The sequence below is a fragment of the Bufo bufo genome, chromosome 9, assembly GCF_905171765.1.
Source record: "Bufo bufo chromosome 9, aBufBuf1.1, whole genome shotgun sequence".
Classification (NCBI taxonomy): domain Eukaryota; kingdom Metazoa; phylum Chordata; class Amphibia; order Anura; family Bufonidae; genus Bufo; species Bufo bufo.
In genome coordinates, this window is record NC_053397.1 from 229258595 (window position 1) to 229275109 (window position 16515).

Here is a 16515-nt window from a genome sequence, read left to right on the forward strand (position 1 = left end):
GTCTAACCCGTTGTCTGCTTCATGTTCTTCTAGATATGGACGCAGTACTTTGCCAAGCAAGATACCGTGTTTGCAGTTATACCGGTGAGTGGCAGGACATCAGATATCATGTATGAGCGGAGCCACCTGTATCATTCCTAACTATGGGGGGTGGAGCATAATGGGTGTGCCCGACACCTCTTCACTCCCTTCAGCGGTTCCGGTGGGTTGGACTGGTCGGCATCCCTCTGGACCTGCCTGCTGGGCCCAATCACCGCATTAGCTCTGCTCCATCCACACCACAGGCAGCAGCTACCTCTTGACGCCAGTGTGAACACCATAAGGTTTTTCAGACGAGGGCTAAATTCTTATGACACTGATGGAACAGCTTGGCTTGAATGAGTGTTAGTGAGTTGTCAGGAGATCAGAGGTAAGGGCTACAAATGCAGCCATTAGAGCAGCAACCTTAAAAGCTATGTACACCTCTGGGGGCTTTTTCTTTTTTCATTGCACTGATTTTTGAGCTAGAATTTTTTTTTTAATTAGTCTTTATTAAAAATGTTGAGCCGTTTTCCCTTCACAGCCTTGAGTTTCTCTGTGGTTTCACTCTGTTCCGTCAGGCAGCTCAGCTGACGGCTCCTTATCTCTGACCTTATAAACACTGGTAAGACTGTGGTAAATTAGTGTTTATGAGAAGGGTTATTGGTGAAAGTACCAGTCAGCTAGAAAAACACTTAACCCTTTGACAGAGCAGCTCAATATGTTTAATAAAGACTAACTGAAAAACATATTTTTAGTCCAAAATGAGTAAAATGCAATCACCAAAAAATTGACACTGAAAGTGTCCATAGCCTTTAACCCTGCAGGACAAAAACTGTTGACAATCTTTTGATTTTATTTAGGCTCCTCTCACACTGGCGTTTTGGTTTCCGATTGTGAGATTCGTTCAGGGCTCAGCGGTCCAAAACGGATCAGTTTTGCCCTAATACATTCTGAGTGGATCCTTTTCCATTCAGAATGCATCAGTTCGCCTCCGATCCGTCTCCATTCCGCTCTGGAGGCCGCCTGCAGCGTTTTGGTGTCCGTCTGACGAAACTGAGCCAAACGGATCCTTCCTGGCACACAATGTAAGTCAATGGGGACGGATCCGTTTTCTATGACACAATATGGCACAGACAATGGTGTTCATGACGGATCCGTTTTGGCCATGTTAAAGATAATACAAACGGATCTGTTCTGAACGGATGCATGCTGTTGTATTATCTGAACAGATGCGTTTGTGCTGATCCGCCCTAAACGCGAGTGTGAAAGTAGCCTAATTTATTCATTTTCAAATACAACATAAAAACATCTCCACAGTATATGACATATTTTTCCAACCCATGGAGAGAGAGGAGGTACAAAACCCCTACTTATGTTATTGAGCCACTGATTCCATATTTGTATGGTACAATCCTTCATCCACCTGTTATCATAGATTGTCCTTTCCATTTTTATCAGATATATATTATTTTCAATCTATTTTTTCAGAATAAGCACTTGTACTTGTTTCACAGCCTTCCGCAAGCTGAAATGAATTGTACCCCCCAATATACAGGCTGCAGGGCCCTCATATGTCTGTTCTCCTAGAGCTTTAGCAATAATAGCTGCTGTTTCAAACCAGTCCCTAAACAGCTGGGGGCATCTCCAGATGACATGCACTAGACCTGCCTGTTCTTCTCAACATCTCGGACATTCATCTCTGGCTCTTAAACCCATTGTTTTAATATTCGGGGTGTACGATGGAGACCACGTGTGAGGCCCTCAGTGAGACCAGAGGCCTAGTACTCAAAGCATCTTCCCATTTCTCATCTGACAAACCTACAATATCTTTTTTTCCATTTCTCTTTAGCGAATATTTTAATCTTTATTTGTGATTGCTTCATTAACCCCTTAGTGACCACTAATACGCCTTTTTACTGACATAAACATTGGGTTTTTTAGCTAAACAGCTGGCTTTAATCAATCATCACAGGTACCCAAAATGGTGCATTAAAAACTAGAACTTGTCCTGCAAAAAATAAGACCTCATACAAGTACATTGATGAAAAAAACAAAAAATTATAGCTCTTGGAGTGCAATTAAAAAAAAAAATCAGCGTGGTCACTACAGGGTTAATATTTTATCTCCTTGAAATATTCCCTTTAACCTTTCCATCCCTGAGGAATTGATTAATTTAATTAATTAATTTTCCGAGGAGGCTTTTTTATATATCTCTGAATCAGCTGATGAACTAATTGCATCCCTTATTTGTAATAGATTTAAAGAGGACCTTTCATTACAATAAAAAATCTAAACTAACTATACAGACATGGAGAGCGGCGCCCAGGGATCTCCCTGCACTTACTATTATCCCCGGGCGCCGCTCCTTTCTCCCGGTATAGGCTCCAGTATCTTCAGATTTTCGGCTCAACTGGGAGGAGCCTGCTCTTGTTCTCCTGGGTGTCTCCTTCTCAGGCTATGAGCTGAGCGCTGCGATTGGCCAGCGCTCCAGCCTGGGAGAAAGAAGACGCCCAGGAGAACAAGAGCAGGCTCCTCCCAGTTGAGCCGAAAATCTGAAGACACCAGAGCCTATACCGGGAGAACGGAGCGGCGCCCGGGGATAATAGTAAGTGCAGGGAGATCCCTGGGCGCCGCTCTCCATGTCTGTATACTTAGTTTACTCAAAGTTTCAAAATCCTCAATTTATCCCCCTCAAAAAATGTGACACAACAAACATCAACCTCTAATCTCCCAATTTACATATTGATTAATGTTCGGAATTTCATTCATATTGGAATGCATTTTAAATAACCCTTTATACCCATTTATTTATTTTTTTTATTCCTCTCCAAGTGTGATCCATTAAATGTAATATTTGATTATCAGTGCTTGTGTTCCCCAATATACAGTTGCAAGAAAAAGTATGTTAACCCTTTGGAATGATATGGATTTCTGCACAAATTGGTCATAAAATGTGATCTGATCTTCATCTAAGTCCCAACAATAGACAATCACAGTCGGCTTAAACTAATAACACACAAAGAGTTAAATGTTACTATATTTTTATTGAACACACCATGTAAACATTCACAGTGCAGGTGGAAAAAGTATGTGAACCCTTGGATTTAATAACTGGTTGAACCTCCTTTGGCAGCAATGACTTCCACCAAACGTTTCCTGTAGTTGCAGATCAGACACAACGGTCAGGAGTAATTCTTCACCATTCCTCTTTACAGAACTGTTTCAGTTCAGCAATATTCTTGGGATGTCTGGTGTGAATCGCTTTCTTGAGGTCCTGCCACAGCATCTCCATCGGGTTGAGGTCAGGACTCTGACTGGGCCCCTCCAGAAGGAGTATTTTCTTCTGTTTAAGCCATTCTGTTGTTGATTTACTTCTATGCTTTGGGTCGTTGTCCTGTTGCAGCACCCATCTTCTGTTGAGCTTCAGATGGTGGACAGATGGCCTTTAGTTCTCCTGCAAAATGTCTTGATAAACTTGGGAATTCATTTTTCCTTCGATGTTAGCAATCCGTCCAGGCCCAGAAGCAGCAAAGCAGCCCCAAACCATGATGCCCCCACCACCATACCTCACAGTTGGGATGAGGTTTTGAGGTTGGTGTGCTGTTCCTCTTTTTCTCCACACATAGTGTTGTGTGTTTTATCCAAACAACTCAACGTTGGTTTCATCTGTCCACAGAATATTTTGCCAGTTCTGCTGTGGAACATCCAGGTGCTCTTGTGCAAACTGTAAACGTGCAGCAATGGTTTTTTTGGACAGCAGTGGCTTCCTCTGTGGTATCCTCCCATGAAATCCATTCTTGTTTAGTGTTTTACGTCTCGTAGATTCGATAATAGGGATGTTAGCATATGCCAGTGACTTTTGTAAGTCTTTAGCTGACACTCTAGGATTCTTCTTCACCTCATTGAGCAGTCTGCGCTGTGCTCTTGCAGTCATCTTTACAGGACGGCCACTCCTAGGGAGAGTAGCAGCAGTGCTGAACGTCCTCCATTTATAGACAGTTTGTCTTACTGTGGACTGATGAACAGCAAGGCTTTTGGAGATATTTTTATAACTCTTTCGTGCGAGGCATCATTCACATCAGGCAATGCTTCTTGTGGAAAGCAAACCCAGAACTGGTGTGTGTTTTTTATAGGGCAGGGCAGCTGTAACCAACACCTCCAATCTCATCTCATTGATTGGACTCCAGTTGGCTGACACCTCACTCCAATTAGCTCTTGGAGATGTCATTAGTCTAGGGGTTCACATACTTTTCTCGCCCAATTCCTTGGGGGACACAGGAAACCTTGGGTATAGCTCATCTCCATAGGAGGCGTGACACTAAGTGTAAGACTGTTAAGCCCCTCCTCCAGCAGCTATACCCTCAGCCTGGAGCGAGCGACTACCAGTTTTTTGCTTAGTGTCAAGGAGGCAAGACACTCTCTGCACTGCAGAGCAGTCTTTGCTAAAGATTTTATTTTTTCTCTTTTTATTATTTTCAACTTTTTTCCTTTTTTCAACAGGGACAACAGAGTCGCAAAGACCTCTCTGTTTTCCCGGGGTTGAGCTGCGCCAGTGCCGGCTATCCGCACTGCTGCCTCCCCCACAGAAGAAAAGGAGGACCAGGGCAGCCCAGCTCCCCTGCATCCCGCCAGCACAAGGGTCGCCCGCCTGCAAGCCCCTCTCCAGCTTCCTGCCACTTTGGTGCCAGTGGCTGAAGGGGCGTCCCTGCTGGATGGACTGAGGGTGAAAACGTCGACTGGTGAGGTGGCTATGCAGCCGTTCCAACCCCCCCCCCCCGTTAGGGTTCTAACTTCTGTGTTCCCTCTGCCTAGCCTTGTCACATTACAAGGCTTATTGTCGGCTTCGCCCCTTTGTGTGTGGAGCAGGATGGAGCGGTGCTCGTGGGGGAGGGTTTACTGCACAAGTTTACCTCAGGTGCTGCGGCCTTGTGGGGCCGCCTTTTGTTATCTCGGCCAGTGCTGCCGCTGTGTTCAGCTGCCGGCTGACTTCTCTTGCCAGCTACCGGTATGTCATTCGCCGCCGGTGTATAAGGAGGTGGTCGGGGGGCAATATTTTCTCGGCGGCATATTTGTTTGAATCGCGCGCGCGAAAGTTCCGGCGGGGGGCGGAGCTTCGTTCCGCTTCTCCTGTACATGTTAGACATTCAGTCGGGGGGGCGGACGTCTTTCTTCCCGCTCCTCACTGGCCCAGCCTCCTCTTCGTGTCTGCTCTTAGGACGGATCGTTTTTACCTCAGGTTTTACCTCAGGTGTTGCCGCTGCTGTTGCCGCTGCTGTTGTCGCTGCTGTTGTCGTCCGCTCCCACTGTTGGACTGTTGACCCCTTCTAGTTCTGCAGCCCTCTGGCCTGGACGCTTTTATATTACTTCAGCCAACATGTCTGACCCCTCAGCGCCGGCCGGTCCTTGGTATCACACCTGCACCGCATGTAAGGCGCCCCTCCCTCAAGGGCAGCCTGACCCGCATTGCTCGGCTTGCAAAGCCCCATTACAGGGTCCGCCATCTGTTGTGTCACCCCCTGGCCTATTGGATCCCCCTGACTGGGCTAGATCCCTTTCCCAGGCTGTGGTCAGCCTCTCTAACGTTGTGGGCCGCCTTGCAGAGGTATTGCCCTTATCGCAGCCGGATATTTCCCCTGCTGGGCCCTCCGGGTCCGCTATCTTAGCTGACCCGTCTGAGTCCCTCTCTCCAGGTGACACCTCCAGAGCCCGTCAACCCCAGAAGCGGTCTAGGGCGGAGCGCCTATCATCCTTGGATGCTTCAGTATCACCCCCAAGGGTGCGCTCTCAGTCGGGCCCTTCCTCGATACAGGATATGCCCTCTGAAGGGGAACTAGTTGATTCAGATGGTGATATGGACTCGGCCTTGCCTTCAAAACTGGCTTCTGCTGTGGGCCATCTTATTAACAATATTCGTGATACCTTTAAGATTCACGATGATCCTCCTAATTCTGAAAAAAAAAACTGTGTTTCCTTTTTTCGCCAAAAACAGACGTCCACACTGACTTCTCGTCGGTGGTTTCCAAGGCCTGGGCCCGCCCTGATGCCCGTTTTACCCCGCCTAAGAAGTTGGATATCTGTTATCCATTCCCGGCGGATTGCATTACAAACTGGGCGTCACCACCCAAAGTCGACCCCCCGGTGGCCCGTTTGGCAAAAAGCACGGCTATTCCCGTTGCTGATGGCTCTTCCTTACAATCCACTGAGGATCGCCGTATAGAGGCCATTACCAAAGGTATCTTTGCAGCCTCCGGTTCCGCCCTCCGGCCGGTCTTTGCTTCCGCTTGGGCTGGAAAAGCGGTTTCAGAGTGGGCTTCTCAGCTGGATCAGGAGCTTGAATCCGACGTCCCTATTCAGGACCTCCGTGCTCTAGCCCAACTTATCGTTCAAGCCGGCAAATTCGTCTGTGAAGCATCCCTTGATGCGGGGGCTCTCATAGCCCGTTCGTCTGCCCTGGCCGTTTCGGCCAGGAGGGAGCTTTGGTTAAAGGTTTGGACGGCGGACTCCACGTCAAAGCGGTCTCTTACTGGCCTTCCCTTTACTGGTTCTCGATTGTTCGGGACCCGCTTGGATGAAATCATATCCGAAGCCACGGGGGGGAAGAGTACACATCTTCCTCAATCTAGGACTAGGACCACCACTCGAGGCCGTCCCACTTTTTCTCGCTTCAGGTCTTCCCGCAGGGCTCCCGCACCTCGCACCTCTTCAGGTCCATCCCCTAGCTCTGTCCAAGACAGACGTAAGAAACCTTTTTTTCGGACCCAGCCCTCCTGGCGCAAGTCACAGCCTGCTCGCCCTCCTGCGACCAAGCAGAACACTACCTGAAGGTGCGCCCCCACCCGCCCGTGTGGGGGGACGTCTCTTCCTGTTCAGGGACTTCTGGCAGGCGCACATCTCCGACGCCTGGGCTCTCGAAGTTGTGTCTTCCGGGTACAAACTCGAGTTTACGTCCCTCCCCCCAGTTCGGTTCTTTCGCTCCCGGGTTCCTCGGGATCCCCAAGGGGCGGCCGATTTCTTTACTGCCACTCGCACCCTTCTGGACAAAGGGGTCATCGCTCCGGTTCCCTTGGAAGAAAGATTCAAGGGGTTCTATTCGAACCTTTTTGTGGTCCCCAAAAAAGAAGGCTCGGTTCGTCCCATTCTGGATCTAAAACGGTTAAACCGTTTCCTTCGTCTTCAGCGATTCCGGATGGAGTCTCTCAGGTCGGTGGTGGCCTCTCTGGAAAAAGGGGAGTTCCTGGCCTCTATCGACATCCAGGACGCCTACCTTCATATTCCAATCGCTCTGTGTCATCAGTGCTTTCTGCGCTTTGCAGTGGGGTCCGACCACTACCAGTTCGTTGCTCTCCCCTTCGGGCTGGCGACGGCCCCTCGCGTTTTCACAAAGGTCCTTGCCCCTGTCCTCGCCTTACTTCGTTCCAGGGGAGTTTTTCTTCTTCCATATTTGGACGATCTCCTTATCAAGGCACCCTCTCTTTCACTGACATCCGCCAGTGTGGACCTCTCGCTACAAACCTTACGCCGGTTCGGTTGGATTATCAATCTTCCCAAATCCGCTCTTGTTCCATCCAGGCAACTGATCTTTCTGGGGATGCTGCTGGATACAGATGCAGCGGAGGTTCGGCTTCCGTCAGAGAAGCGCCAGCTCCTTCATCGGTCGGTTCGGAGCCTTCTGACCCACCGCCATCCTTCCTTCCGGTTCAGCATGCGGGTCTTGGGACAGATGGTGTCCTGTTTCGAAGCAATCCCCTACGCGCAGTATCACTCCCGCACCTTTCAGACTGCCATTCTGTCCGCATGGGACAAGTCCCAGGAAAGTCTGGATCAGCACTTTCCCCTCCCCCCCCAGGTTCGCTCCTCTCTCCTCTGGTGGTTACGGACCCCTCTCCAAGGGAAGTCCTTCCTGCCGATAACTTGGTTGGTGATTACCATCGATGCCAGTCTGCGGGGTTGGGGGGGGGTGTTTCCTCCTCGGTCCGTACAAGGCACTTGGTCTCCATCGGAGTCCAAACTGCCGATCAATGTTCTGGAGCTGAGGGCGGTTCTCCTTTCACTCCGGCATTGGACTTCGCTGCTTCAGGGTCTCCCTGTTCGTGTCCAATCGGACAATGCCACGGCTGTGGCATACATAAATCATCAGGGGGGCACTCGCAGCGCGGCGGCGATGAGGGAGGTGTCTCTAATCCTTCGCTGGGCGGAAATTCATGTTCCAGCCATTTCGGCCATTTACATCCCGGGGGTGGACAATTGGGCGGCGGATTTCCTCAGCCGGACGACTATCGACCCGGGCGAGTGGTCTCTGCACCCCGAAGTCTTCGAGTCTCTTTGCCTTCGTTGGGGTCGTCCGGACGTGGATCTCATGGCCTCCAGATTCAACCACAAGCTTCCCACCTTCATGGCCAGAACCAAGGATCCGGACGCTTACGGCGCGGACGCGCTCGTCCTTCCCTGAACAGAGTTCTCTCTCCTCTACGTTTTTCCGCCCCTGCCTCTTCTTCCACGAGTCCTTCGGAAGATCGCGGCGGAGGGCACGCCTGCGATCCTAATAGCCCCGGATTGGCCTCGTCGTCCTTGGTACGCCGACCTTATGTTGCTCCTGGCAGACGCCCCCTTGCCTCTGCCTCTAAGAGAAGACCTCCTCTCTCAAGGGCCGATCTTCCACCAGCATTTAGGGTCGCTACGTTTAGCGGCGTGGCTATTAAAACCGCGGTCCTAACGCGGCGGGGGTTTTCTGCTGACGTGGTCCGTACCATGATTCGTGCGCGTAAACCGGCATCGTCCAGGATTTATTACCGAACCTGGCGGGCCTATTTGAATTTCTGTGAGACCTTAGATGTTCATCCCCTTCGGTTTTCTCTCCCCACGATTTTATCCTTCTTGCAGTCTGGTCTGGACTTGGGTTTAGGTCTCAGTACCCTAAAGGGTCAGATCTCAGCGCTTTCGATCCTTTTTCAGCGACCTCTGGCTCCGCTCGGTCCAGTGAAGACTTTTCTTCAGGGGGTTGCTCACTATGCTCCCCCGTATCGCGCTCCCGTTCCATCTTGGGATCTTAATGTTGTGCTGACGGCTCTCCAATCTTCTCCTTTCGAGCCTTTGCGCAGGGTTTCCCTTCGCTTGTTGTCTTGCAAAGTTTTTTTCCTCGTTGCCATCACGTCTCTTCGGCGTGTGTCTGAATTGGCGGCACTTTCTTGCGTAGAACCCCTCTTGGTTTTTCACCAGGACAAGGTGGTTCTCCGCCCGGTTCCGGATTTCCTTCCGAAGGTGGTGTCCGTTTTTCACCTGAATGAAGATATTGTCCTTCCTTCTCTGTGCCCGTCCCCGTCTCATCCTCGGGAACGGGATCTTCACCGTCTGGATGTTGTTAGGGCTCTGAGGATCTACTTGGATGTAACTAGACCCTTTCGGCGCTCGGATTCTCTATTTGTGGTTCCGGAGGGTCCGCGCAGGGGGCTGGCGGCATCTAAAGTGGTTATTGCCCGCTTCATCAAGATGGCTGTTGCTGAGGCTTACCGTGCTAAGGGCAGGGAACCGCCCTTTGGTGTTACCGCTCATTCTACCAGAGCGGTCGGGGCTTCCTGGGCTCAGCGGAATCGAGCTTCGGCTGAACAATTGTGTAAGGCGGCCACCTGGTCTTCTTTGCACACTTTCACCAAGTTCTACAAGGTGAACACTTATGCATCGGCGGATGCTGCTTTGGGCCGCCTGGTCTTGCAGGCGGCGGTGCCTTAATGCCTATGGTGCTTTAATTCATCTTGGGTTGTGGTCCCTCCCTATTTGTGGACTGCTTTTGAACGTCCCAAGGTTTCCTGTGTCCCCCAAGGAATTGGGCGAGAAAACGAGATTTTTGTATAACTTACCAGTAAAATCTCTTTCTCGCTCTTCCTTGGGGGACACAGCACCCACCCATTGTTTTGGTTGCCCTGACGGGAGTTTTGACTTGTTGGTGTTAATTTGGTTGATCCTTGCCTTTGTTTTAACTACTTGGGCACATAACTGGTAGTCGCTCGCTCCAGGTTGAGGGTATAGCTGCTGGAGGAGGGGCTTAACAGTCTTTCACTTAGTGTCACGCCTCCTATGGAGATGAGCTATACCCAAGGTTTCCTGTGTCCCCCAAGGAAGAGCTAGAAAGAGATTTTACTGGTAAGTTATACAAAAATCTCGTTTTTCCACCTGCACTGTGAATGTTTACATGGTGTGTTCAGTAAAAACATGGTAACATTTAATTCTTTGTGATTGTCTATTGTTGTGACTTAGATTAAGATCAGATCACATTTTATGACCAATTTGTGCAGAAATCCATATCATTCCAAAGGGTTCACATACTTTTTCTTGCAACTGTAGCTGATTCTAAAACCTCCATTAATCTAAACTGCTTAATCTTAAATCCCGTTTCCACTAAATTCCATCTCAACGATGGACTCTCTCCTTCATTCGTCCAAATTGTGCCACTAAAAAATATAGATACCAATTCGGAAGAGACCCCCCCCCCCTTCCCATCTTTAACGGGTAACTGAAGTATTATCATTTTTTACCTAGATGTTCCTCCTTTCCAGATAAACTCCCCCATTAACCTATCTTTCCTCCTAAAAACGTTATTTGGCAACCAAACTGGAGCATTTTGCAACATTAACAATACCTTAGGGAGAAAAACCATCTTTATCAAATTAATTCAACCCATCATTGATAATGGTAATCTCTTCCAAATATGGGTTCTCTTTAGTGTTGGGCGAGCATGCTCGGCCGAACACAAATTTTGCTCGAGCATCTCGATACTCGGCACATCACTGTGTTCGGCTGAATTCCATGTGTTCTCGATGCTCCAGTCTCCTCCCTGCCACGTTTGTTATCTGCTACGCACCCAATAAACGTGCAGGTAAGTACTGCCCTCACTGTAATGCCGTAGCCATGTTGGTTACTGGCACTACAGTGATTGGCGGGCAGGAACGCATCATCGGGTGCCATGACATGTGTTCGGCTTAGTTTTAAGTCAGGAAGAGCTGGAGAACAGAAGGGAGAGAGCGTTTAGGGAGTGAAATAGGAATATTTTAGGGTTAGGGTCTCTGATTTATGATTCAGAGTTTCCCTACTTGTAAGCACATCATCCTGGGGTCAGAACAGCAGACCTCTCATCAATACCCAGCAGCGGCCACACATCCCCCTCTGAACTAACCCAGGTAGGAGTGTGGATAAGATGAGACGGGAGCGCGGGAGTCACGGCATTACTTTGAGCTGTTCACGCAGCACACCGTTTATATTCATCTATTGCTGGATTTTCAGCATTTGAATTACATCCACGCCATACAATCATCAGCCGCCATAATGAGTACACTATAGGAAAACGTTGTATCCTGTACCGGGTTGTGGTAATGCGCCTTATGATCGTCTACCAGCTGGATCACTCCATAGTGACAAGCTGAGATACGTTTTCCTATATATACCCGAGTGGCGACCTGGCCTTCGCCCCAAGCGGTCTCTTGATGCATCTGGCAGCACCGACCTGCGACTTTTATACCTCACAGCCCACCTGCAATACGGTTGCACTTAACTCCGGTGCAACCAAAACAGGTGAGTCTATCGTATCCACCAGCTCTCTGAAGGAAGCTGTTGTACCTCGATTTACTTACCCTATGAGCGCCTCTCTCACCCTTTGGCCGTTACCTTAATGAGTAGACTATGGCAGGGGTGGCCAACCTTACAGACACAAAGAGCCAAGGAAAAAAAAGTATGACTACCAGGAGCCACAAGCTATACATTTACTCTCGAGTCACCGTATTCTTCGCCCTACAAGATGCACCTAGGTTTTAACAAAGAAAAATAAGAGAAAAAAAGATTTTTGATCTGATCTGAGGTCGGATAAAAATATTTTTTTCTTATTTTTCATTAATACCCAAACAATTGAACTAAGGCTCTAGCTCATAATACGAAAGAATCTTTGTTAAATAAACACAATCACATTATCATATAAAAACAGCAGTAAACCGGCATGTTTTAGTGAGGAAAGACCCGGGGGATCGACACACATGTAACATAGTAACATAGTACATAAGGCCGAAAAAAGACATTTGTCCATCCAGTTCGGCCTGTTATCCAGCAAGTTGATCCAGAGGAAGGCAAAAACCCTGTGAGGTAGAAGCCAATTTTCTCCACTTTAGGGGAATAAAAAATTCCTTCCCGACTCCAATCAGGCATCAGAATAACTCCCTGGATCAACGACCCCTCTATAGTAGCTATAGCCTGTAATATTATTACGCTCCAGAAATATATCCAGGCCCCTCTTGAATTCCTTTATTGTACTCACCATCACCACCTCCTCAGGCAGAGAGTTCCATAGTCTCACTGCTCTTACAGTAAAGAATCCATAGTCTCACTGCTCTTACAGTAAAGAGTCCATAGTCTCACTGCTCCTACAGTAAAGAGTCCATAGTCTCACTGCTCCTACAGTAAAGAGTCCATAGTCTCACTGGTCTTACAGTAAAGAGTCCATAGTCTCACTGCTCTTACAGTAAAGAGTCCATAGTCTCACTGCTCTTACAGTAAAGAGTCCATAGTCTCACTGCTCTTACAGTAAAGAGTCCATAGTCTCACTGCTCTTACAGTAAAGAGTCCATAGTCTCACTGCTCTTACAGTAAAGAGTCCATAGTCTCACTGCTCTTACAGTAAAGAGTCCACAGTCTCACTGCTCTTACAGTATAGAGTCCATAGTCTCACTGCTCTTACCGTAAAGAGTCCATAGTCTCACTGGTCTTACCGTAAAGAGTCCCTAGTCTCACTGCTCTTACAGTAAAGAGTCCATAGTCTCACTGCTCTTACAGTAGAGTCCATAGTCTCACTGCTCTTACAGTAAAGAGTCCATAGTCTCACTGCTCTTACAGTAAAGAGTCCATAGTCTCACTGCTCTTACAGTAAAGAGTCCATAGTCTCACTGCTCTTACAGTAAAGAGTCCATAGTCTCACTGCTCTTACAGTAAAGAGTCCATAGTCTCACTGCTCTTACAGTAAAGAGTCCACAGTCTCACTGCTCTTACAGTATAGAGTCCATAGTCTCACTGCTCTTACCGTAAAGAGTCCATAGTCTCACTGGTCTTACCGTAAAGAGTCCCTAGTCTCACTGCTCTTACAGTAAAGAGTCCATAGTCTCACTGCTCTTACAGTAGAGTCCATAGTCTCACTGCTCTTACAGTAAAGAGTCCATAGTCTCACTGCTCTTACAGTAAAGAGTCCATAGTCTCACTGCTCTTACAGTAAAGAGTCCATAGTCTCACTGCTCTTACAGTATAGAGTCCATAGTCTCACTGCTCTTACCGTAAAGAGTCCATAGTCTCACTGCTCTTACAGTACAGAGTCCATAGTCTCACTGCTCTTACAGTATAGAGTCCATAGTCTCACTGTTCTTACAGTATAGAGTCCATAGTCTCACTGCTCTTACAGTATAGAGTCCATAGTCTCACTGCTCTTACAGTATAGAGTCCATAGTCTCACTGCTCTTACAGTAAAGAGTCCATAGTCTCACTGCTCTTACAGTAAAGAGTTCATAGTCTCACTGCTCTTACAGTATAGAGTCCATAGTCTCACTGCTCTTACAGTATAGAGTCCATAGTCTCACTGCTCTTACAGTATAGAGTCCATAGTCTCACTGCTCTTACAGTAAAGAGCCCATAGTCTCACTGCTCTTACAGTAAAGAGCCCATAGTCTCACTGCTCTTACAGTAAAGAGTCCATAGTCTCACTGCTCTTACAGTAAAGAGTCCATAGTCTCACTGCTCTTACAGTAAAGAGTCCATAGTCTCACTGCTCTTACAGTAAAGAGTCCATAGTCTCACTGCTCTTACAGTAAAGAGTCCATAGTCTCACTGATCTTACAGTACAGAGTCCATAGTCTCACTGCTCTTACAGTAAAGAGCCCATAGTCTCACTGCTCTTACAGTATAGAGCCCATAGTCTCACTGCTCTTACAGTATAGAGTCCATAGTCTCACTGCTCTTACAGTATAGAGTCCATAGTCTCACTGCTCTTACAGTAAAGAGCCCATAGTCTCACTGCTCTTACAGTATAGAGCCCATAGTCTCACTGCTCTTACAGTAAAGAGTCCATAGTCTCACTGCTCTTACAGTAAAGAGTCCATAGTCTCACTGCTCTTACAGTAAAGAGTCCATAGTCTCACTGCTCTTACAGTAGAGTCCATAGTCTCACTGCTCTTACAGTAAAGAGTCCATAGTCTCACTGCTCTTACAGTATAGAGTCCATAGTCTCACTGCTCTTACAGTATAGAGTCCATAGTCTCACTGCTCTTACAGTATAGAGTCCATAGTCTCACTGCTCTTACAGTAAAGAGTCCATAGTCTCACTGCTCTTACAGTAAAGAGTCCATAGTCTCACTGCTCTTACAGTAAAGAGTCCATAGTCTCACTGCTCTTACAGTAAAGAGTCCATAGTCTCACTGCTCTTACAGTAAAGAGTCCATAGTCTCACTGCTCTTACAGTAAAGAGTCCCCAGTCTCACTGCTCTTACAGTAAAGAGTCCCCAGTCTCACTGCTCTTACAGTAAAGAGTCCATAGTCTCACTGCTCTTACAGTAAAGAGTCCATAGTCTCACTGCTCTTACAGTAAAGAGTCCATAGTCTCACTGCTCTTACAGTAAAGAGTCCATAGTCTCACTGCTCTTACAGTAAAGAGTCCATAGTCTCACTGCTCTTACAGTAAAGAGTCCATAGTCTCACTGCTCTTACAGTAAAGAGTCCATAGTCTCACTGCTCTTACAGTAAAGAATCCCCTTCTATGTTTGTGTACAAACCTTCTTTCCTCCAGACGCAGAGGATGTCCCCTCGTCACAGTCACAGTCCTGGGGATAAATAGCTGATGGGATAGATCTCTGTACTGACCCCAGATATATTTATACATATTAATTAGATCTCCCCTCAGTCGTCTTTTTTCTAAAGTGAATAACCCTAATTTTGATAATCTTTCAGGGTCCTGTAGTTGCCCCATTCCAGTTATTACTTTAGTTGCCCTCCTCTGGACCTTCTCCAGCTCTGCTATGTCTGCCTTGTTTACAGGAGCCCAGAACTGTACACAGTACTCCATGTGTGGTCTGACCAGTGATGTGTAAAGTGGTAGGACTATGTTCATATCACGGGAATCTATGCCCCTTCTGATGCAACCCATTATCTTGTTGGCCTTGGCAGCAGCTGCCTGACACTGGTTTTTGCAGCTTAGTTTGCTGTTTATTAAAATTCCTAGATCCTTTTCCATGTCAGTGTTACCGAGTGTTTTATCATTTAGTATGTACGGGTGACTTGCATTTTTCCTTCCCATGTGCATAACCTTACATTTGTCAGTGTTAAACCTCATCTGCCACTTATCTGCCCAAGCCTCCAATCTATCCAGATCCCTCTGTAGTAGTATACTGTCCTCTGTAGTATATATACAGTATACTGTCCTCTGTAGTATATATACAGTATACTGTCTTCTGTAGTATATATACAGTATACTGTCCTCTGTAGTGTGTATATATATATACAGTATACTGTCCTCTGTAGTATATATACAGTATACTGTCCTCTGTAGTATATATACACAGTATACTGTCCTCTGTAGTATATATACAGTATACTGTCCTCTGTAGTATATATACAGTATACTGTCCTCTGTAGTATATATACACAGTACACTGTCCTCTGTAGTATATATACAGTATACTGTCCTCTGTAGTATATATACACAGTATACTGTCCTCTGTAGTATATATACAGTATACTGTCCTCTGTAGTATATATACACAGTATACTGTCCTCTGTAGTATATATACAGTATACTGTCCTCTGTAGTATATATATACAGTATACTGTCCTCTGTAGTATATATATACAGTATACTGTCCTCTTCAGTGTAAATTACTTTACACAGTTTAGTGTCATCTGCGAAAATTGATATTTTACTGTACAAGCCTTCTACAAGATCATTAATAAATATATTGAAGAGAATAGGGCCCAATACTGACCTCTGAGGTACCCCACTAGTGACAGTGACCCCTTCAGTTCTGACCCCTGTGGTACCCCACTAGTGACAGTGACCCCTCCAATACTGACCCCTGTGGTACCCCACTAGTGACAGTGACCCATCCAATACTGACCCCTGAGGTACCCCACTAGTGACAGTGACCCCTCCAATACTGACCCCTGAGGTACCCCACTAGTGACAGTGACCCCTCCAATACTGACCCCTGAGGTACCCCACTAGTGACAGTGACCCCTCCAATACTGACCCCTGAGGTACCCCACTAGTGATAAGTTACCCCTCCAATACTGACCCCTGAGGTACCCCACTAGTGACAGTGACCCAATCTGAGTGTGTACCGTTAATAACCACCCTCTGTTTTCTATCACTCAGCCAGTTACTTACCCACATACAGATGTTTTCTCCCAGTCCGAGCATTCTCATTTTATATACTAACCTTTTATGAGGTACAGTGTCAAATGCTTTGGAGAAGTCCAGATATA

At 47.2% G+C, this 16515-nt stretch overlaps 1 protein-coding gene across 1 annotated transcript in view; it reads left to right on the forward strand.

Annotated features, from left to right (window-relative positions):
• Positions 1-16515, forward strand: part of ATPAF1 (ATP synthase mitochondrial F1 complex assembly factor 1) — a 114071-nt gene that overhangs the window by 74097 nt on the left and 23459 nt on the right. The window contains exon 6 of the mRNA XM_040406693.1: positions 34-84. Within this exon, the coding sequence (XP_040262627.1) occupies positions 34-84 (51 nt within the window). The remainder of the gene's footprint in view (positions 1-33; positions 85-16515) is intronic.